This window comes from Vigna umbellata, chromosome 3 (assembly GCF_029865625.1).
Source record: "Vigna umbellata cultivar VRB3 chromosome 3, Vumbellata_1.0, whole genome shotgun sequence".
Taxonomy (NCBI): domain Eukaryota; kingdom Viridiplantae; phylum Streptophyta; class Magnoliopsida; order Fabales; family Fabaceae; genus Vigna; species Vigna umbellata.
The window spans coordinates 15,908,707-15,933,886 of record NC_142167.1 but is presented as its reverse complement, the minus strand read 5'-3'; the positions used below and the strand labels follow the sequence as shown (position 1 = coordinate 15,933,886).

At 29.8% G+C, this 25,180-nt stretch overlaps 1 protein-coding gene across 1 annotated transcript; it reads left to right on the top strand.

Annotated features, from left to right (window-relative positions):
* The first annotated feature begins 834 nt into the window (after window positions 1–834).
* CPN60A (chaperonin-60alpha) lies at window positions 835–4,203 on the top strand. The gene is made up of 8 exons (XM_047307082.2): window positions 835–994; window positions 1,118–1,292; window positions 1,383–1,504; window positions 1,613–1,820; window positions 1,913–2,058; window positions 2,289–2,595; window positions 2,897–3,348; window positions 3,711–4,203. The coding sequence occupies exons 1-8, from the start codon at window positions 938–940 to the stop codon at window positions 3,996–3,998; spliced, it is 1,755 nt and encodes a 584-aa protein (XP_047163038.1). The 5' UTR covers window positions 835–937; the 3' UTR covers window positions 3,999–4,203.
* Window positions 4,204–25,180: the final 20,977 nt, after the last annotated feature.

Sequence of the window (25,180 nt, the reverse complement as noted above, 5' to 3'; positions counted from 1 at the left end):
AATATTAAAATTAAATTAAATCAAAATAATAATATACAAACTAATTTGAAACTAATACGTTATATTATCATTATCAATTTTTGACATATATCAATTTTTGAAATTAAAAAAATAAATAAAATAAAAAGTGACATGGGATACATATGTAGTATTATTAGTTAATAAAGTAATATTTAAAAAAACCAAATTATATCGTATCTTTAAAAATAAAAGTGCAATTAAAACAAATAAAAATTGAAAAATCAGATATTTTCGTCCGAGAATAAAAACCTAGGACATAATTATACCTAGATTTAATAAAAGAGTTAGTTGTTAAGACTACTAGATTCCATTACAATATTTTCACCTGATATTATTATTATTCTTATCACAAATTTTTATAATATTATTATTTGCGTTACTTTTATCTTATTATAATTCTTTCAGTGAACTTTATTATTTTAGAATTCAAAATTATTTTACGATGACGATTATGATTCTAAAACAACATATATAGTAATTGGGAAGAACTCATCGCTATTTAAAATGTGAAATAAGTAAAATACAAAATAATACAGTTGTAATAACAAATTAACAGAAAAAACTGTAACAGCTTCATAATTTATTGACCGGGCACACATATTATATTTTAATCAAACAATAATCACTTAACAAATTACATTTCACACATTAAAAAAATCCCAATTTTAGCAAATAAAATTGCGTAAAAGGATAATATTACATTCATAAAGTCGATTTTACTTTTAGGAAATTGTTTTCTTTTTCTTACCTGATGTAGTTAATAATAGTAAGCGACAAATACAAAGTTGCAATTCTCAACGGTTCTGGAATAGGTGGAATTTTCTAGAACCCCAAGCCTCTCCATAAAAACCCAAACCCTAATCTTCTTAACTCTGTTTCAGTGTATTCCCTTATCCATTTCCTTTCACTCCACACCATGGCCTCTGCAAACGCTCTCTCTTCAGCTTCTATTCTACGTTCCCCTAACCGCCAGGTTCCTTCTCCAAATTCAACTCAATTCCATTTTCCTCGTAACAACTAACATCCAAGATTTTCTCTTCATCTCTGTATGTGCGTGTAATTAATCGGTTTCGATTTCTCTTTTCTTCTTTTATAGTCTCTCACCCGAAGAGTCAACCAGAACGGAAGAGTGAATTACCGGCAACCGAATAGCCGTTTCGCGGTGAAGGCCTCCGCGAAGGAGATTGCGTTCGACCAAAGTTCCCGGGCTGCGATTCAGGCCGGCATTGACAAGCTAGCCGACGCCGTTGGACTCACTCTTGGGCCGAGAGGTGGGCTTTTTTGTAAATCCAGATTTGTTTGTTATTTTTGTTTTGTAGAACAGAGATTAATGATTATTTCATTGCTTGCAAATTGTTTAGGGAGAAATGTTGTGTTGGATGAGTTTGGAAGTCCAAAAGTGGTTAACGATGGTGTTACCATTGCTCGCGCTATCGAGCTTCCCGATGCCATGGAGAATGCCGGTGCAGCTCTTATTAGAGAGGTTCGTGAATGTTATGGTTGTTTTTGTTGTTGGTATTTTTAGATTTTTTTGAAATAATGTTAGTTAAGGTTGCTACTAAGACTAACGACTTTGGAAATGTCAATTAAGGTTGCTAGTAAGACCAATGACTCTGCGGGTGATGGGACAACCACGGCTTCGGTTCTTGCTCGCGAAATTATTAAGCTGGGGCTTCTCAGTGTGACTTCTGGAGCAAATCCCGTGTCTCTTAAAAGAGGAATTGACAAAACTGTGCAGGGATTGGTGGAGGAGTTGGAGAAGAAAGCAAGGCCTGTCAAAGGTGGAGATGATATCAAAGGTATTGTTCTAATATTGGTATTACTTATGTTGTTGCTAGGTAGATGCTGCTTTAAGAGATTTTATTTATGTGTTTTGTTGGTGTTGTGGCAGCTGTTGCATCTATTTCTGCTGGGAATGATGAGTTGATTGGGCAAATGATTGCGGAAGCAATTGATAAGGTTGGACCTGATGGTGTTTTGTCCATTGAGTCTTCGTCTTCATTTGAAACGACGGTTGAAGTTGAAGAAGGAATGGAGGTGCGACTTCTATGCAGAATAATGATAATAGAAGATAAACTTTTCAATAAGTACTTGTAAAATAAAATAAGAAGACACCATGGATTTTATTTCTAACCAATTTATACTCTTTAATCTATTGAAGCTCTCTTATACACATAAGTTTAACTGATGTTCTTTTGTTAAGTTTATCTAAATAGGGCCAAAGTTTTGTCTTGTTTGAGTCTAATTGTACGGCTTTAATCTTGTAGATTGACAGAGGGTATATCTCACCTCAATTCGTTACAAACCCTGAGAAGTTGATTGTTGAATTTGAGAATGCTAGAGTGTTGGTTACGGATCAGAAGATTTCAGCAATAAAAGACATAATTCCATTGTTGGAGAAAACCACTCAATTGAGAGCTCCTTTGCTTATCATTGCTGAGGATGTCACCGGTGAGGCTTTGGCTACACTTGTTGTGAATAAGCTGCGTGGTATCCTTAACGTTGCTGCCATCAAAGCTCCTGGCTTTGGGGAGCGGCGAAAGGCCCTCCTTCAAGACATTGCTATATTGACTGGTATGTGAACTTACATATGTTTTAAGTTTGTAGTTGGATATTGTCTGAGCACAAACGTTGTTTTGTGGCTAATGTTGATGATTTGTTAATGTTGTTCATATTGTCTGAGCACAGACGTTATAATCATGTTAAAAGTTTATTCTATAAGTAGGAACTGACACATTTTCGATGTCTATAATAAAGTACATCTATAAGCAGGAAACGCAAATTTGTTGTTAAAGTATCATTTTGTAGTATTATTGTATTTTATTTGCTTTTTTCTTGAGATACTTTGTTGACAACTGTTACGTTGAACTGCTAGGTGCTGAGTTCCAAGCGAGTGATCTGGGATTGCTTGTTGAAAGCACCTCAGTGGAGCAGCTTGGTTTGGCTCGGAAAGTGACCATCAGCAAGGATTCTACTACTATCATTGCTGATGCGGCAACAAAGGATGAGTTGCAAGCCAGAATTGCTCAGTTAAAGAAGGAGCTGTCAGAGACGGACTCAGTTTATGATACTGAAAAACTGGCTGAGAGGATAGCTAAATTGTCTGGTGGAGTTGCAGTCATCAAGGTTGGTGCTGCTACAGAAACTGAACTTGAGGATCGAAAGCTACGAATTGAGGATGCGAAGAATGCAACTTTTGCTGCCATTGAGGAAGGTATTGTCCCTGGTGGAGGTACTGCATTGGTTCATCTCTCCACTCATGTCCCAGCAATCAAGGACAGGCTTGAGGATGCAGACGAAAGGCTAGGAGCCGATATTGTGCAAAAGGTAAGAATAATTATTAGCTTGCACATTCTTTATAAATTTGCACATTCATGGACGAGTATGGTGTAATTATTGCTTTCACAAGACGTTCCGCAGTAACTGCAAGCTACAATCCCATTCTAGCTGAAACTTATTAGTTGAGATACTTGTTGAAATCCCTTCACATCTCAGGATGCCTCTAGTGGAAAATGGTATCTACATAATCAAGATAAAATTAATCTTTTCTCCTTAGATAAATTTGGACGAATGTGTCTTCTATTTATGTTTATAATCTTAATAAGCTTAATATATCATGTGATACCGTGATATAAATCTAAAAAAATAGTATGAATGCTAATCCTTCTGACTTTACATGTACAATATAGGCTCTGGTAGCACCTGCTGCATTGATTGCTCAGAATGCTGGAATAGAAGGTGAAGTTGTTGTGGAGAAGATAAAGAATGGTGAATGGGAGGTTGGTTATAATGCTATGGCAGACAGGTATGAGAATTTAGTAGATGCAGGAGTTATCGACCCTGCCAAGGTTACAAGGTGTGCGTTGCAGAATGCTGCTTCAGTTGCTGGAATGGTGTTGACCACGCAGGCCATTGTGGTGGAAAAAGCAAAGCCCAAGGCACCTGTAGCTGGTGCCCCACAAGGCCTTACCGTTTGATTTTAGGTCATTAGGCTACGGCGAAGAACAGTTTTGTGCAGTAAATGGAAAGAGCGTAAGTGTTCCAAATGTCTGTTCAATTAAAAAAAATGTATTTTATAAACGGTTTTAGATTGGCTTGGGAGAAGAGGAAAGTTATTAATTGGATCCTAGTTATGGTATTTTTATGATTGAAATAAGGTAGTCATTTGATATTTTTACCGAAGTCTTAGTTGTGTAAGCATAGGTAATTTTGGTTCTTATCTTTCGTTTAAAAAATTATATCATTCGCTTTACCCCAAAACTATGGTTCTACTGTAACCTATTAGGGTAGATACCCTATTTACCACTGCTAATTTTTCTCACGGTTTAATGAAAAAACGTCGGTATTCGAATTTCAGGATTCTTTTCTGCAACAGTAAGGGCAGAATCTCGTTTTGGGTTGCAAATATACTAAACATTGTTTCTAGATAACTTTATATCTTCATCGAATGTATTCTAATTAAATAGATCTATTAGAATTATTTTCCATTAAGTGAATGAATTTTCGAATCATAAACCATATCAATTGTGAAAGTAGCTCCAGAGCTTTTGTTCTTTGATTTTGCAGAAAAAAGCCTTCGGCCATCAAGAGGACGTATCCTTGACTAGCAAATAAGCAACCCAACGTTCTGTTTGTTTTGCGTTCACATAAGCTATTAGTTTTGCGGTAGAGCACAATTATCTCCGCGCAAGTGCAATCTGTGAGGATGTGTGTGGATGTGAAATGCATTCTAAAATTATCAGTTATTTCTACCATTTGATTCTACATGGGAGGATGCAAGGCTTAAAACTGAAATTTACTTTCACTGCTGTGAAATAGTGTTTAACTTTCTATTCAAGGACATGGTCATGATCTTCATTCAGTATTTTGTCTAAGCCTTTAATAGTCTATGAAATGGTTTGTTATTTCCATATAAGAGAATTAGGTATGTTTTACACGATTAACCCACAGGTTATTTTACACTTACATGTACGAGTTACGGAATCTAATATTTAGTTTTTTTTTTGGTGTGTGTGTGTATGTTTTTCTTTATAGAACAATGCATAGTATTTCTTATTGGTCGTTTCTGACTTGTTCCTCCATTTTTTTTTACCCGGGCTCTACGTCCAGCTTGGGCTTCATCTCTTGAGCTTATATGGTTTATATGGTTGATAGCACTCCTATTTTACTAACACGCTCTCTTCTTTATTTTTGGAAAATGTTTCATGAATATTCAAAACATTAATCTGCACCTAGAGAGAAAAATAAATAAAAGAAAGGTTTAATGTTTCAATAGGTCCTTATTTTTGTTCAGAATTTAAAATAAGTCCCTTTATTTTTTGGAGCACATTCATTAACGCCGTTTGATGAAATTGACAGAAAGATTTATTTGCATCAAATTAACAAAAATAAGGACCCAATTGAGACGCCAAAAAATAAAGGGACCTATTTCAAATTCTGAACAAAAATAGGAACCTATTGAGACATTAAACCTATAAGAAAAATATATATAAGTTTGGATATATAATGTGATGAAATAAAAGAGAAAAAACAAATATAATAGGTGTATTTCAAAAATGTTTTGGGTGTAATTTCTCTCTACGTCAAACATCTCCTTTAATTTCTCTCTCTCTCTCTCTCGGATCTTCATGAAACGTTTTTCTAAACCATAATATGTACATCCTTTTCAGGCGTGATAGTGCACTCTGCAATTGCATAATTGGCAATAGTTTCTTCATAGAATGGAGGACCATGTCAAGGACTAACTTATTGCAAAACAAAAACTATATTCGTAACCATTCTTTTCTTCTTGCAGAGAAATAAAACTTTATACGAACGTTAAAGTTATGAAATCTATTTGGGATAAACCAATTTATCTCTGCATCAGATATTACTCTTTAGAATAATTGAAAAATCCAATTCAATCCTAAATATGTAAAATGTACCTGAAAATAACATCTTATATAATATGGTTTATGAGAAATTGGTTCTTAAATGAATAACAAAATGATGTTACGAATTTTAAAAGGGTAGTATAATTGTTATATATTTTACACACTGGTCAAGGATATTGTAGTATCTTCACAATCAATAATTAAAATAAAATAAAAGTACAAAGGATTCAATATAGTAAAAATTATGTATGTATATACATAAATTACTCTATCTATAATAAAAAAATAAAATAAAATATCTATATAAGATATATAATAATTTAATATATCTAACACAAAACCTGTACATAATACATATATACATACTTTTAATATAATTTTCAAATACATAAATCTATATAAGCAAATAAAATATATATACACATATATATATTTGAAACTATGAAAGAAAAATAAAACATTTATAAGAAAATTCTTGTTAACATGTATTATCATAACTACAAACCAAAACACAATAAGCTAGTAAAATAATTTCAAATATAAAGTAGCATCAATAAAAAATGTAAAATTCATAAAATATTATCAGTATTATATCAAATATATTTTTTACCGATTAAGTTTGGACATCAACTTATTTCATTATTTCAAATGGTAATCACATAACTGTGACAGTTTTTTTACACACTTATTTCCCAAAAATGGCATAGAAACAGTTTTTCTCCGCCTAATACTTTTGTTACATAATTTAGGCTAGTTAAATATTTTATTTTTAATTGTTCAATCTCAATATTCATATAATACTTAAGTCTTTCTTTTTCTCTAGATTTTGGATTTCAGTCTTTCGGTTCTGCACGCATGAGTTAGATACTCCCACGTACGATATGATTAGGAAAGATGAATTTCGGGTAGGTTAGTTTTGTAATGATGTATTTGACTTTTTAATCAGGTTCATGTGTAAAAGTTATAATTTTTCTAACTTTGTCTTCGGAGTGATTTTTTTTTTGGGTTGTAGGGCTAAGTCATCTAATATATCTACGTTTCTCCCTTCTAGTTTCTTCGCTGTCCGGTCTCGCTTCTTACTTTTCATTTCACTCCTCTGCGTACGGGTGGGGGAGACCTGCGAAAGATTCTCTGATGCCAAAGTCAGTTTGAGAGCGATGGCATTTTCAATAAAACAATAATAAATGTGTCGTAAATGTTTCTTCCTACCACTCACCTTTGATCTGTATTTATAGTTTTTGTTATGAACTTGAGATTAGTGAAAAGTTAATCACGGCCCAACTTTGGCCCAATAGCTTTTAGCAGCTACTTACCTTAATCTTAATCCTAATCTGGTCAACTGGCAGTAGGGTCGGCCGGCCTCCTGATATTTGGTCTTACAGCCGGCCGGCTCATCTGAGTTGTTGTTCGTCTGGACGATGAGCGGAAAAGTCGCGTGATTGGGTAATCATGACCATACGGACGTCCAATCTATACGCTGCCCGACCCCTCCGGATGACGAGTGTCGAAGTTGCGTAATTGGGTAGTCATGGCCATATGGAAGTCCGGTCTATACGCTGCCCGACCCCTTCGGATGACGAGTGTCGAAGTCGCGTAATTGGGTAGTCATTGGCCATACGGACGTTCGGTCTATACGCTGCCCGGTCCCTACTGGTACACAATGTTTCCTCCACGTTTCTCCCTTCTAGTCTCTCGGTCGTCCGGTCTCGCTTCCTACTCTTCGTTTCACTCCTCTGCGTGCGCGTGGGGGAGACCTGCGAAAGATTCTCCGATGCCAAAGTCAGTTTGAGAGCGATGACGTTTTCAATAGAACAGTAATAAATGTGCCGTAAATGCTTCTTCCTACCACTCACCTTTGACCTGTATTTATAGTTTTTGTTATGGGCTTGGGATTATTGAAAAGTTAATCACGGCCTAACTTTGGCCCAATAGCTTTTAGCAGCTACTTACCTTAATCTTAATCCTAATCTGGTCAACTGGCAGTAGGACCGGTCGACCTCCTGATATTTGGTCTTACAGCTGGTCGGCTCATCTGAGTTGTTGTTCGTCCATACGACGAGCGACAAAGTCGCGTGATTGGGTAATCATGACCATACGGACGTTCGGTCTATACACTGCCCGGCCCCTCCGGATGACGAGTGTCGAAGTCGCGTAATTGGGTAGTCATGGCCATACGGACGTCCGGTCTATACGTTGCCCGGCCCCTCCGGATGGCGAGTGTCGAAGTCGCGTAATTAGGTAGTCATTGGCCATACGAACGTCCGGTCTATACGTTGTCCGGTCCCTACTGGTACACTTTTGAATGATGCAATATTTTTCGAAGTTAGAGAAGTTAACTAAAACTATCTTAAAACTTTGAAAATTCTAGGTTAGATAAATGTGGATGAGCTATAGGGTATTAGATTGAAATCATTAGTTATTTTTTTGATGATATTGAGCATTTAGTGGATAAATAAGATATGTGGAAAATCCTTAAGTTTTGTGTTGTTTATGTGTATTAGAGAATATAATTGATGAGTGAATTAGGTTTATATAGTTTATGAAAGTTGTAATTTTATTATTTGAATGAATTATTATTATAAAAATTGAGTGTCTTTTATTGAAATATTTTTTTATTGAGAAAAAAATGTTTGAAAGTAAAAGAAAAGTTTGTCTTTGTTGAATTAAAAATCAAACTAAAGTATTAAACTATTTATGTAAATGATATTAGTCGTTATTATAATTTTTTAGTTTGAATAAGAAAGAAGCTATATATCCTTTGAAACTTACGTTGTTAACAAGATGAATGATTATTCAATTAAGAGAGGTCAAAATAATTTTAACACGATTATTCTGATTTATTATGGAAGAGACAAAGTTGCACTTAAGAGAAGATGTGAAAATGTATATTCAACTTAACTTGTTTACAAGAAAGGGATAAGACTAATATATATACATTAGTCATTAAACGCTCTTAAAAAAAAGAAAAAAACCAAACACACCTACAACAGAAAATATTCAAAAGACATATTTGAGCCTAAGACTTATGGTACAAAGACAACTTATGTAATTATTTCTTTAGAAAATATTCAAAAGACATATTTGAGCCTAAGACTTATGGTACAAAGACAACTTATGTAATTATTTCTTTAAGTTGAAAGTAGATGTCATTCATTCCAGTTTAGAAGCTAACTTCTTAAAGGAAGCAGAAGGGGAGGTCTGGTGAACAAATATGTTGCTTGAGAGAACGAAGGAATATAAAGGAGCTTAAGAAGACCTTTATTGAGTTGTTCCCAAACAATATGACGATTTATATCTATATGTTTGGTTCGCTCTCAAAAGGTCTGGTTTGATGCAATTTGGATAGTGAAAGTGTTATCAATGATGGCAGGTTGAGAGGGAGATAGGCGTAAATCCTGAAAGATGTAGACGAGTCATTATAATTCATATGTAGTTAAAGTCAAAACTTTGTATTCCGCTTTTGAGGAGCTTCAAGAGATCATATGTTGTTTCTTTGATTTCCATGAAATGATGGAATCTCTATAAATTGAAAATCCAGTGATTACGTGATTTAAGACAACTAGTCCAGTCTGAGTCACTTTAGGTTTTGAAAGAATTATTGGTATTGTTGCATAGAAGGATGTCGTGGCTAGGAGTCTTCTTAAGGTAATGTAAGATGCGATAAGCCGCTTGTCAATGGTGAGTATTTGATGAGCCCACCTAAGATTATTGACAACAAAGACAATGTCGAGTCGTGTGTTTATAAGGTAGACTATGCATCCTATGAGACGTATGTAAGATGAGAAATCAATATCAAATAAGGGTCAACATGTCAACTTAAATCAGATTAATAAATCAACCAAAGTCAACATAAATAAATAAAAAATAAAGATAAAGAAGATAAAGAGACCTTGTTTTTAGTCACTCTTTTTGAAAGATCCTCCATTGTTTTATGGTGAATCATGAACTCATCAATACAATACAATTTTATTAACATAAAATTTTTAAATATAAATATATACATATATATATATATATATATATATATATATATATATATATATATATATATATATATATATATATATATGCAAAAATACTATAATTATATGATAAATATGAGAGATTACATATACCATCGTCATGATTCATGGACCTTTCCTAAACAAATTAAAAATTGATTAACACTTATAATTTATTATATATTACATATTACACTCTTATTTTAAAAGATTAGTTAAATATATTTTTAAACACGAAATTAAAATTCATACTTTGATGGATTTTGATCCTCAAACTTTAAAAATGAATAGATATAGTCATTTTAATTTAAGGAAATTGACCTTTTTTTATATGTTAAATAATGTTTTAGGTTGGCATTTGAGATAACACATGTTAAAATAAAGGGTTAAATATGTTTTTAGTCCCTCAACTATCAAGCGATTTTGTTTTTCGTCCATCTTTCAAACTTTGTACGCTTTGATCCCTCTCTTTAAGGAAACCATAATTTTTTGTCCTCCAAAACAAACGGCGTTAAAAATCAAGTGTGGTGGCTAACGGTGAAGTGCCACATCATTTTTTTTCTCACATTGAGTCAATCTGTCCCTCATCGTTCGGTCACCATCACCATTCAGTCACCATCACCGTTCGGTCACCATCACCATTCAGTCCTCATAACCATTTGGCCATTAACAATACCGTTCGGTCATTACCGTACGGTGAGAGACAGATTGACTTAATGTCAGAAAAAAAAATAATGACGTGGCAATTCATTAGCCAACTCGGCCTAACTCTAACGGCGTTAGTTTTGGAGGACGAAAAATTATAGTTTCCTAAAGGAGAGGGATCAAAGCGTACAAAGTTTGAAAGAGGGACGAAAAACAAAATCATTTGATAGTTGAAGAACTAAAAAGATATTTAACCCTAAAATATATGGTGTAAATAACTCAAATGAAAACATGAAACACCATTTAACACATAAGAAAAGTTAACACTTTTATATTAAAATGACTATACTAATTTATTTTTAAAATTTAAACATCAAAATAAATCAAAGTTTAAAATAAAGACAAATTCAAATTTTATACTTAAGTTTAGAAACTTAAAAACATATTTAACTCTTATAAAATTAAAATATAAGTTTTTACCAATATCATGATATTTTTTTTAAGAACTAAATAAGGAGTAATTTATACTTTTTAAAGATAAAATGATGATTTATCCAACATTCATGATTTAACATTATTATTTATTTATATATTTTTACATTTGGTTTTATTTAACACAAAATAAAAGTTAAATAGATAAAATAAATTCTTTAATTTGACGACCGTCATTAATGGATCATAATATGAATGAATATTCTTAGCTTCTTTGAACCTCATCGCCTGATCTATATAACTTCCGATACTCCTTTCTTCAACTGTAAAGACATCTATGGCAATTAAGATTAGTATAGTTTTTTTGTATTTTTACTCACATGTAAGATGAGACTACTACAATAAATATGTAAGACAAAGGCTCATTAACATTATCTAATAATATGATAGAATATAATAACTTTATATAAAATTAAACATTATAATTATATTTAATTTAAAATATTATTATTATACTCTCATGTCTTAGACAATAAATGTTATTCATCTTAGGTCTTTTACTTTGCAAAACTGATCATCAAATATTTCTCTCGTGTACGCAGTCAATAACTATGATTCTTTGTTTAGGTAGCATCTTCATTTATGCCAACTTATACAAATTCATATAAAGACCAACATTCCCCAGAATCTGATTCAAATTCAATAGACGTCATAGTCTTTAAAGAAGATTTTACACATAAAATAATACATGTAAAATTAATATATATAGAAAGAGAGAAAGAAAAGAATGTACCATCATGAGAGTATAGTGTCTTAAAGTTACAGGAAAATCTTTAAATAATTTTTAATTTTAGCAACAAAAAATAACTAATCATACTAGATATTATTTAGGGATTTTATTGTAATTTAATTTCTTTAAAATTTTCAAATTATGTGTATTATAATAAAAAATTATGGAAATTAAATTAGGTGAATTTATATTTCTTTTATAAAACATCTTCTTTAATGTTAATAAATAATAAAATGTTAAATTAAATATAACAAAGAATACAATTAATAAGATATTTTTTAAAAATAAATAAGTTTTTGGTATGTGAAGTATTATATAAAATTAAAATTGGTCCATGATCAAAACTTTGATATTATTTGTTCCATGTACTTTCAGAAGCACGGGTTTTGGTCATTATATTTTAATGACTTTCAAATTTATCCTACATAGCACACTGCATTTGAATTCAGCCATGGGACTATTGACGTGTGGGTTCACAAATATTTTTTTTTCTTAATTAAAATGAAATATTCAGGACTAATTTCCAAGTTTATTTAAAAATTTTAAAATTGTTGCGTCAATCGAGGCCATGCTTTTCTTGGAATGATAATCTTTCACATATTTCTCTACTGCAATTCTTTTGAACAGAGGAGGATTTTCTTGGGTTTGTAAGGCTAACTGCAATTAGATTGAAGCTTTGGTCAACACTTTTGTTAATTATCTGCATATTCCAATATTTTCTTTCATTTCTTCCTTTGCAATCTATATATATGGCCTTCGTCATACAAAAATTACCTTGTATTTTCTTTTGTCAAAAAATTAGAAACCCTTAGGGTTCTCTTCATCCTCCTCGCGAATCTAAAAATTGTTATCACCACAGCCACTACAACTACTCTTTCTCTGCTTTGGTTCTTGTTTTGCCCGTTGTTGGTAATTGTTGATTGTTGATTTTGATTCATCCCTCTTTGAATTCTTGTTTATTTTGTAAATCTTTAACTTTTTTATTAAGTAGATATATTGATTAAGAATAAATTTATTTTTTAAAAGCGACAAAAAAAGTTACATATATGAAAATAAAAACAACATAAATTCAATTTCTTCGTCTATTCCCAAGCATGGTATTAGAAGAATCTCTTCTTAAAATTTAAAGAGTAATGAGTTTAGATTCTTTATTCAGTTTTTTTGGCGTTGTCTTTTGCTAAGCATTAAAAATACACCAATGCTTGTATATTAATATTCTTTTTAATATATTTTAAAACATCAAAATCAATGTTTATAAGTGTATTTTAAAAACACAATAGAAGAACAACACAAAAAAATTCAATAGAAAATTTGAATTGAAGAATAACATTTGAGAAGTTTCATATTAATTCTTTGGAACATGATGAGTGAATTTTCAAGACAGATGATATTCAATCAAGTCGGCCTCTATCTTCCAGCCACAACTTGACCTTTACCTTTCTGACCGTAAGCAAGCCTGCTCCTACTTGGGCTTAACCTAATGTGTCAACATTCTTTAACTTAACACATTCTAAATTAGACAAATGACTTATGAGTTAAAGGAGTCACTAGTCCCCACCCATGCCCATATAGGTAAGGATCCACAATCTCATAGCTATCATATACACAATACACCTACCAGAGTAAATAAGTTACGTTCACACCTATAACATTTTTTGTTGTCTAATGTACCTTACTAAATTGGGTATCAAAGTGTCTTTTGTAGGCATACCACCATCTATCAGTGAAGGACGAGTATCGAAACAAGGGAGAAAGAACACTTGATGCGTGGAGGGTTCAGGAAGTCCATGGAGCTCATCTTATTGAGGTGTACTCGACTTTCTAAGTACAATATTGATTGTGCAGGATTCTAAGTATTGGAAAATTTGTCCTTTCAATAACTAGTCAAATTGGTTAACAAAGTGATTATAAAAAACAAAGAGCATCATAATGTGCATGAAAACTAATTAATATTAAAATAATAATATAAATTCTCTATATAATGTTAAGCGAAAGAAGAGAAAATGAAAACCTTTCTTGCTTCTTTTATGTGGCTACATCATTCTCTTCCATCCTTTTGCACTTTCAATTCCATGTTCTTTTTTCATTTCAAATAATAGTTTGGGAATTATTCAATTTAGTGTAATAGAATTTTGGTTTAATACCACTTTAGGTCCTTATTTTCGTCCAGAATCTCAAATAGGTCCTCTTTCTTTTCGGCGTCTCAATTGAGTCCTTATTTTTTGTAAAATTGAATCAAATAAAGGCTTTCCGTCAAATTGATCAAACGCCGTTAAGAAGGGTGTTACGTGATATTCTGACAGTATACATGTGTAAGGGAACTTGACATGCTGACGTGGCATGCTGACACCCTAGTGGTCAGTCACTCGGTTTGATGGTCGGCCACTCGGTCTGGTGGTCGGCCACAGTCTGATGGTCAGCCACTCGATCCGGTGGTTTGACTATTTTAATAAAACAATTTACTAAATTTACTAAAACAATTTTCATTATCTTCTTATGGTTTGACTATTTTAATAAAAAGACTCTCAAATCTCTACTTTTCATCTTAACATAACCTTTATATATATATATATATATATATATATATATATATATATATATATATATATATATATATATATATATATATATATATATATATATATATATTAATTTGATTATTTTGATTCTTTTTAATATTTTATTTATTATTCATTTTTATCACGTAGAATATTATTTTGATGATTTTTATATAATTAATTTTATTTTTTAACTCATTTTCCTAAATATAATTTCTCATTGTATAAAAATATTATAATATAATAGTTTATTTTCATAGTCATTCACAACATCCAATATTGATATAAATTTTAAAAATGAAAAATTTATATACAAAATTTAAATTATTATTGGTTTAATTATTTTTCTTTTTTGATTTTGTTTAATTGGTTCATAAAAGAAATATCATGTTAGAACTTAAAGAAAAGAAGTATCTTTAAAATTGAGTGCTTTTTTTTGTACTAACATTTTACCTTTATTGATGGAGATGGTTTTGAGGATGCTCCTTCAACATAAGATTATCTCCATGATGAGTTGATGAAGCTTCTTCAAATAGGTAGACTCCATGTAATCAATGAAAGTAGCGGAAGAAAATAAAGATGAAGAGATGAAGGTATTGGTGTTAAGTGGTCTTGGTATATGTTCTTCTAGGAGGTGAAGCCAACCATGAAGGAGGTCTAGAAAAAGACATTTCATAAAGTGAGAATAAAGAAAGAGTAGTCTTGCAATTTTAGCAAAATAACTTTATATTCAATTAAGTCCTAAAAATTACAAGAGGGTTGTATATCCTTTTATAGGTGAAGAAGAGAGCTAAAGTACAAAAAAGGAGCCTAAGGCATTTAATGAAGAGTCTAAACATTAATGAGGATGAGTCTTTAACCAACTAGTCTAACATTTAATGCATAAGACTTCTTGTAACTAACTCAGTTTCAAAACCCATTTTTGACTCATTTTTAACCCATTTATGTGTCACTTTCTTTCTAAGGTCCTATTGGTGCATTATCCTCTACTTTAAGGGCACTAATCCCTTAAGAATAAACAAAATTTCTTGGCCAAATACAAGACCTTATGAAACTATACTACATGTTTACAAAAGTGTTCAAGATAAAAGAATAAGATTAAAAAATGTGATCATCCACAATAGTAGAAACCTTGAAGTTTCATCTTCTTTCGTCTTCTTGACCATGGGTCTTTGTGAGTGATCCAAAGTCCTTTAAGGCTTAAGAGAAAGCAAGAAGAAGCTTGAAAGTCTCTATTTTTCTTCTAATCTTCTATCCTTAGCTTAAGTTGATTCTCCCTATATAGATCTTCATTTTAGTTCCCATAATGGATTTCATCATTTATCACCTTTATTTTTTTAGTATTTGTAAAATTAATAGATGTTTTGGTTGTCACAAAATTTTATTTATGTGTAATATTTTATATAATGATTTTATTTTTATTTAATTATTATTTAGTATTGAGATTTAAAATTTATATAATTATAATTTTTTAAAATATTTAAAATTGAATAAACCAGAATAAGTACTTTTGATACTGTTAGATAAATTATTTTATTTAATGTGATTTTTATTTGTTTTACAAAAATTAATTAATTTATATTAAAATTGTAAAAAAAATAAGAAGAAAATGATGGAGATGAACAAAATTTCTATAACCGTTGAATATGAATATAAAAGTGAGAATAAGAATAAAGTTTTATTTTTAAAATGAGATTAAAACAATAAAACTCGTTCTCAGTTTTGTCTGTCGTCTCCTTGTTATTCCTTAAAAAAAACAAAATTTTAGAATTTTTAATTTCGTAAGTATAAAATTGTACCATTTGAAACCTTTAATTATTATTTTTTTTCTAATTTCCTATTCTGATAACACATTTTAACACAACATTAAAAATTATATAAAAATAAATTTATGAATTTAGACTCGTGAACCAAACCTCACTCTGGTTGGTAGGCCCAATTTCACAACGTGAACGTGAAAAATGATTTTGGGTTTGTGAAAGATACTAATGCTTCATTATTGGTACATTCATGTCTCTGTGTCCCCTCTTCACACTCTCGTCACAATCATTTGTTTCCTCTTTTGTATCTTCTTCTAATCATCTTACTCTATCTATCATTGCTTTTTTAAACTCCAAAACAATTTTCTTCAACTTAAACTCATTCATATAATAACAACTAACTAATAATCTCCATAAATTATAACTATAATATATCAATAATTATAAATCTTATTTCATAATATAATTTTGTGGAGTGAAATTAAATTTAACATTTATTTTTGTGATAAATTGAACCATAAAATGATGTGACAATAAATTAAAACTTCTTTTAAAAAAATATTTAGATGTAAGTTTTCAAATGTAGATTTTTTTGGTGAAATGAGAAATCTTGGTTGAGCCTGGTTAGATGGGAAATCTAACTTTTTGGTGTTGTAATTGAATATTTATATTTTTATAAATAAATATAAATACAAATATAAATATAAATATAATGTAAAGAATAATTCATATATAATGGGCATGCATTTAAAGTTATGTAAATAATAGAAATTTAGAGTACAGGATTATGGAAAGAGTTGCATAAATTATAAAATTAATTTAAGATGTATAGAAAGGAAAAAATAAAAATACCTTGAAACTAAATATTTTTACACGAAACCTTAATAATAAAAGCTCAAAATATTTTAACGACCGTTCAAGAGCCGCTCGTCAATTCACATCAACGAGCGCTCGGCAATCCATGTTTACGAGCGCTCAAGAAATTGGCCGGTCGACCCCATATTTGTTCAACCTTTTGGTTTTAAGCGCTCGACAACCAATGCGTACGACTTCCTCATGATCAGTCTCACATGCCACTCGACCGCTCGACCTATGTAACAGTCCTCATGATCGGCCTCGCATACCACTCGACCTCTATCGCTCGGTCATACATATCCTCACGTTCGGCCTCATTTGCTCCAGCTTTTTGCCGTTCATCTTCGCCTCCTTTTGGTCCATCAAATTCTTCACTTGCACACACTCTCTAATTACAGCGAAGACAGCCTCCCTCAAACTCATAAGTCCTATAGTTACCACGTTCATAAAACGGAACGGTTAACTCAGACTTGGGGGGCATGTTATGTAGTAAGGATATTTATGTAATAACATAAATATCTTAGATATTTTAGACAGTTAAGATATTTGTCAAAGTCACTAGCCACATTTTTAGGTAAGGTGGTTATTTTTATTTTGCTTATAAATGCAGTGACAGGACCAAAGTCCAGGTACGTTCTCTTTATGCTCTAGAGATCCTGAATAATATTTCAGAGCAGTATCATAATCATTCTCCTGAGAGCTTCAGCTCCATAATTCATATCTGACTTGAGCGTCGGAGTATATTTGCAGGTACCTCCCCTCCTTTGGCGAGTATGAAGAACAACAATTGAAGATCAGCAAGCAACCCAGACAGCCAAGAACAGTGAAGACACGCAGGAAAATGTACACCGAAACAACAATTATAAATGTTATAATTTTAAGTTCGTCAAATAATATAATTAAAATTAATATATAATTAGATTTACAGTTTTATTTTTAAAATACTTCAAATAATTAAAAAAGATTTTTTTTTAAGTTTTCTTAAACTTAATTTTTAGTTGGGAAGCTATTGGATGTATCAAGACAATAAGTACAAAATTTGAGATTAAAGAAATTTTTTGATAAATATTAATATTAATTTTCAATCAATTCATAAATCTACATTAAAAAATAGTTTTAAAGACGAGAAAAAAAAGTCTAGAGTTGAAGAGAAAAAAGGAAAAAGAAAAAGAAAAATGGGTCAAGTTCTTATGCTTGAAAGTTTTTATACTTGAAAAGAAAAATAGACTTTAAATATAATAATTTTTTTTAACGTTTATGATCTTAGACAAGAAAAATTGAAAATGTCAATTATTTATACACTAATTTTGCAAACAGAATCGTACATAAAATATTAAAGAAAGAAAAACTGAATGTATCGGAAGTCCTGAATGGGAAACGGACTTTCCTGATTGTTGACCCTTCATCATCGTTGCTGTAAAGTATCTACCTGTACGCGCGTCTCTTTTAAACAAATTGAAAATTTTAATTCAACTAAAATTATTTCTCGTATTTTTAAAATTTTACTTTGGAGATTTATATAATTTCTTTTATTTAACCGTAATTTTTTTATCATGAATTATGAAGCAAACTTTAAAAAGAAGTATAGATGGTGGAGAAATGAAGTAGCAATGAAATTAGGTCATAAGAATAGCCCCACTTTGAAGTACTTAGGCATCCCATCATATATGTGATAGATGCTTCTTTTCTTCAATCACACCCTAAACAAACAAAATGCATCTAAATAAAATATTTCCAAACGCACCCTTCAACCATAAACATAGCATCAAATTCCTCTTTCATGGTTACCATTCTCGCATTCCCCTACATCATATTATATACACCTCTTTACATTTTTAATCTCTTTTTCTTTGCCGCGTTGTTTCCCACTTCTTTTTCTATATTAAGACATATAACTTCTTATGCATTATTTGTTCAAATGGTAACATTCTTAACTAGTGCAAATTTGGAGTTGCCAAATCAAAAGGTACTAAATACAGCTTAGAATAAATTCCGTGTCAACCAATGGCGGATAATAATTATACCAAGACGGACTTTTGAACTTTTTTTCTTTTGTATTTTTGGTTTTGGTAGTCGGAACGCGCTTTTTTGATTTAGCACATCATGTTCATAAATGTATATTCTCCTAATTAAAATAACAAATTTCTCTTTCGGGACGATCCTAAAAGCACGTCTGAATAGAAAGTTGAATAACGTAAATTATATCTTTTCTTTATCGAAAAAATATAATTGCGTCAATGACTCATTCATCTAAAAGTTCAGAAGCATATGTTCTTTTTATTTTGTTTAACTGTGAATAATTTAAATTTTATTTGATTTATTTTAAGAATGGTTGTTTTTTTTCATTTTTTACTGCTTGACATTAATTAATTATTTGTACGGAAGAGTTTCAACCACTTAACTATGCGCCTAAACTTGTTTAAAGAGGAAACAATTAGTTTACCTAAGATTAATAAATACACTTTGAAAGTGATATAAAAAAGAAATTCGTGAAGGCTTGACAAAAATGGATTTATATGTGTTCACTCTCCATGTAATTGGTATCAGAATCATTCCATTATAAAATTATGATAACATCGATAAGTCGTTCTTTTATTTAAGTTCAATATATCAAAAAGTTTAATTTCAATCATTTTATTTTACAGCTAAATTTCTTAAGTTTGAATAAGGCTTAAAATTTATTTATTTTTATTAGAATTATAATTTATTCTAAACTTATTCGTTTTCCTGTTCTCCTTTTCTTTTTCCCCATTATTTAAAGTAATAATAGTTAAAATAACATTATAATAAAGTTCCTGCCCGGAAGTTAAAGCAAGGAATATTGAAAAAAAGTCTTTCATTTAAAAATTATGTAATAAACTGGAGACATTTTAATTAACTTTTTATAGAAAAATAATTTATTAAATATTGAAAATATTTTCATGATTGTATTATTATTTTATTGTTTAAGCTTCTCTTCAACGGATTTATTTTTCTTCAATTCTTTCTCATTCATCAATTAACTCATCCTTAAGAGAAGAAATCTCCATTGATGAATTAGAAAAAGAAAAAAAGAACATAACAGTTTAAATCGAAGTTGTTTTTTTTAATAAAAATTATTTAAAAATATATTAACAGATTAATTGATTGAAACTTAATTATGTTTTTTAATATTAAATAAAAATTGATATTTAAATCATTATAAATTCAAACATACTTGAAAATGTAAAACAAATAAATAAATCAGTTGATATCCACGTTGAATTCAAACTTATCTACGCAAAATGAAACGGTGTTAGAATATATGAAAATGTGTGCGTGTGAGTCTGTCAACCCTACTTCTGTTACTTACCCCACGTGTTGCCATTTCACAGTGTCAATGCACACGTGTGTCATTCACGATGCTGACGATGAAGTTGCTGCAACGTTCTTTTTTCCTAAATCACAAGCTTCCCACTTCTACCGTATATGCCCACTGTTTTCGCCCTTAATTGCATCAAACCATCTTCACAATTTCATAGAATTATAATTTATAAAATCATACATGTATATATATATATATATATATATATATATATATATATATATATATATATATATATATATTTATATTTTATTATCGTTATTGTATTTGCATGTTAAACTGCAACATTAATAAAAATAACAAGCGATGTTTAACATATATTTTTTATCGTTGACAAAATGAGATTAATTATGGAAATCTCACATTAATTACAAGATAAATAAACGGTAAAACTATAAGTAATTGATTTTCTCTTTATTTTTCACTGGAGAATACCGCTTTTACGAATATTTTCCTTTTTCGATATTATTTATAATATTGTCTCTCTTCTAAACTCCATTATTGTTTATATAAATCGAAAAACTGAAGGGGTGGGTTGTTAATATTTTTTATTCAGCCCGTGGATGGTGTTTCCTTAGTTTCCACTTTCGAGAAGTCTCCTGATCATAATCATGTTTTTAGCAAGTTTAGAAAAATAAATAAAATTGGATTAAAGTTTATTTTTCACCAAAATTGATATATAATAATTTTGGCAAATCAAAAATAGAAAAGGGTATGAATATGTCTATAATTAATTCATTATTTATTTTTATCTAAATTTTATCTTTCTATAAATATAAATTGTTTATATTTTTTAAAAATATTTATTGAATAGTCATCTAATTTACAAATAGATAATAATATTGTTGAAACTGTAGAAGTAGTGATTAAGGAAGTTGAATTAGAATATTGATAAAGGTAAGTTATATTTTCTTCTCAATAAATATTGTCTTTCTTCTTATAAGTCTTATTTGTTTTAATTAACTATAAAGGATGAAAATAATGGTAATATGTGAGATATTATTGATTGTGTAGGATTACAGTTTTGAAAGTTCTATTAATTCATTTTGAAAATCGGTAAGTTTATTAAGTTATGGAGTTGCTTTGCTTGTAAGGCATGTTACGGCCAAGTAGAGGAAACTAATTAATAACAACTTTTTTATTTGTGTATTGAATTGGAGGTATTAGAATGGAATCCTATTATGGATTGGTACTAAGTTTTTAATTAGAATGGGATGGAACTATGTATAACTCAAATATATATATTTTTGTGTTGGGTTTAGAGTTTCAAATAGTTAATTTGGGTTTGAAGTGTATGGATGCAAAAGTTAGTGTGGAAAATAATCTATTTTTGATGTTTAAAACATTATGATTGGTCGAAATTGATATGCAACCTTTGTTTGACATTAAGTTATTATTCGAATGAGGCTCAAGTAGTGAATAATTATTACATGCATCTCAACATTATTCAAACACTAACATAGCTAATCGAGCAATAACATATATCAATTAACCCATGACACGTTAAAAAATTGAATTCATTTCTGTGTAACATTAAGTATGGCAGACTGCTATTTGCACCAACATATATCATGGTGCAATGTGTTTTTTAATATTGTTTTGAGACTTGAATATCATCATATCAAAATAAAAGCTAAAAATGTATAGAAAATAAGATGTAAAACCTAATATAATAACCAAAAGTATGTGATGATGTCATTAGGGTGATAAATGCTCCAATTATATGTATTAATCACATGAATAAAATATTTCATCCATTCTTACATTAGTTTTGGTGATAATATATGGAACATGTGGATAGTATTGGATATTGTGAGAAAACCAATTACATGTTAAGTTGTCTAAATATAAGTTTTGAAGGCTAAATGTTCAACTTTTGCTACTTATCTTAACTTAAAGGGTTTTGATTGATCCTTTTAAAGTTAAGACAATTCTTTATTGAAAATATCCCAAAATCAAGAATTAAGAGTTTTAATGAGTTTAACTAATTACTTCAAGATATCCATTAATCCAATTAATATATAAGGATTAAAATTTTGCTTGAAAAGATGAATGCGAGGATAATTTTCTTAAGCTAAAACATATGTTGATCAATGCATCAATGATGATTTTTGTTGATCTAGGTGAACCTTTTTAAGGTTCATTCTCATACCTCATACAAGGTATTGGTTGTGTGTTGATGAAGAAAGTTGGAAGACAATTCAAATATCCTTTATGATGATTAAAAAGTTAGCAATTGATTGAAGCTTTGTGAATTTGAATATGAGTGTGATAGTCAAATTAGTTGCTACATATTGATTGTGATTCATGATTTTTTTTATCATGATAAAGAGAAATGATTAATTGATCATGACTCTAGCCATATCATATAAATATGTTTGCTACTAATCAAATTATAGATTTCTTTGATATTGATGTAGAAATTTAGAGAAATAACTTATATGATTATTGATAACGAGTTTATAAAAGTTGTTTATGGATGATAGTCAAAATAACAACTTGAGTCTTCATCCTAATATGAGTAAAATGTATCAATATTTGATATAGTCTTTATGGTGGTCAAATATGGTTAATTAAGTATGTATTTGCTTGTTTGACTTTTCAAAGTTCAAAGGTAAAACATAAAAGATTAGGAGTTATATTAAACTAGTTAGATATACCAATTTGAAAATGAACATCCACATTAGCATTAAGTGATAGTGAATGGTGATTGGAACATTACACATTAATTGAACCTCGCTTAGTGAGTTATAGCTTAAGTAATATTAAACTCAAAAGAATGTTATTTAGATTAATAAAGAAACTATAAACAACTATAGTTTATACTTCAATTCATTCAAAACACCATTTAGACTACTACTATGCTTTAAAACAATACTATTTCTTATATGGTGAACATATCTTCTATCCATAAATGCATATAAGTTTATTTCCACAATCACATGCTTATCGTATATCTAACAATTAAATTTTTTTTATTAGATGTAAAATATTAAATCATCATGCCTAGATGTAACGTAGATCCGTAAAGTTAAGGTTCACTTATTACTACAAAAAATTCCAATAGATATCCATATAATCTTTCAACTATGGATCTCTATATCAATAACATCTCTCATCTACTAAAACCCCAAAAAAGAAAGAAAAAAAAAATCTTCAGTTGGGACTAAACCGCTTACCAAAGCTCACTATGATACAAAAACCTTGTTCATTAACTAGTTTCTTCCTTAGAGTTATAATATAACAAAATTACAACAATCACACTCTTCTCTAAACTTCAAAGTATTTAGAAAACAAAAAATTGTAGATAGATAGAATTTTTAATAAGATAAAGAATAAACGTCTAACACTTCCACGTCTTTATTCATTTAAAACTTAACTTAAAAGACAATATCTTACCTATTATATACAAAATATTGAACTTTACATCAAATAAATAATATATACAAAAGGTAAATTTTTTCAAAATGTAATATTTATCTTAATTTCTTTGTATAGTTTTTGGACAATTTCTTTGATACAAAACTCCATTTACTCTTGTATTTGATCATAATGATCAAACAACCAAAAAATAAACAATAATAAGCTAACATAAAAATACTTCATAGCAAATCATCATACCTAGATATAATATAATAGATATCCTTAAATGGAGCTCATTAGTCCAAAGGAAAAAAAAAATCAAAACATGTATATCTATTATATTAACATATATAGGACTAAGAAAGACACCACAATAATTGACAAAAATGTATCAGAAACGGTTTCATTATATACCAACAACTTGAGCATATAAAAACCTATGAGAAACCTGAAAGTAGCTCAATGCACTAGAGAATTGAATACAATAACCTCTTTAAACTTTCCACTACTTAATATCTGAATCTACATAATTTAAAGTATTAATGACACTAGGATATTTTCTTTATGTAATGGATTGTAGTACTTAAACCACTAGTTATAAACTAGGTTAAACTATTACCTTAAGTATTTATTGTCCCTCATTCAATTCAAATAACACCTAACTTTATTAAACTCAAAACTCATTCAAACTATAAATATAATTACATCAATACCAATCTATACTCATTTAATTATCATATCCATCTCATAAACATATATAACATTTAACCAATTGTGCAAAAGGATTTATATAATTTAAACACACCATTGAAACAAAGGAATTTAAACATTGATGTTACTTTAGTACAACATTTTCGCTTGATTAACATTCTTCACTTGATAATGGAAAGTTATTTGATTTTCTTAATGTCTCTTGAGTGACACTCATGGGGTTTAATGTTATATTCTTAATGGAGAGAGAGTTGTTATGTATTATCTCTTGTCTAATTTATCATTTATAATTTGAACAACAAAAAACTCACAAAAAGAACAATTGATTCAGTCAGTCATTTGCTTGAGCATCTAAAAAGTATTTACGTTTCTAATTTCTCAAAAAAGAGATAATTATCTTTACATTTTTCTTCCTCAAATTATAAACTATGATTTAAATCATGGAGCTCTATCACTTAAGTGATTGGTTGGACATTTGAGCAAATGTTGTATTAAAACATTAAAATGTCACTATTTGAACATTCTTTTGTTGGAAGTCTTACATTGTGAGATTGACTTACGTTTAAAATTCACTTCTTAATATAATATCAGAGTCAGATTAGAACTTAATCTAACGATATTTATTATTTGTTGAGCATATTGTTTCACCCACTTTAATTCTAAACATTTATTCTTTAATACAAATCAAAATATATCATATCTTAATTTAGTTTGATTTAAAATATACATTCTTTCAGTATAAAATACTCAATTTTTATTTCAATATTACAAATTCATCATTATTTAATATCAATCCCAGTTCATTTACAGAGTATCTAAGTAAGAATT

What these genes read in the sequence shown, in the direction of transcription:
- CPN60A (XM_047307082.2), top strand. Translation starts at nt 938, where the DNA reads ATGGCCTCTGCAAACGCTCTCTCTTCAGCTTCTATTCTACGTTCCCCT. An exon ending in ACTCACTCTTGGGCCGAGAG is followed by an intron (nt 1,293 to 1,382) that starts GTGGGCTTTTTT and finishes CAAATTGTTTAG; the next exon opens with GGAGAAATGTTGTGTTGGAT. An exon ending in AGGTGGAGATGATATCAAAG is followed by an intron (nt 1,821 to 1,912) that starts GTATTGTTCTAA and finishes GTGTTGTGGCAG; the next exon opens with CTGTTGCATCTATTTCTGCT.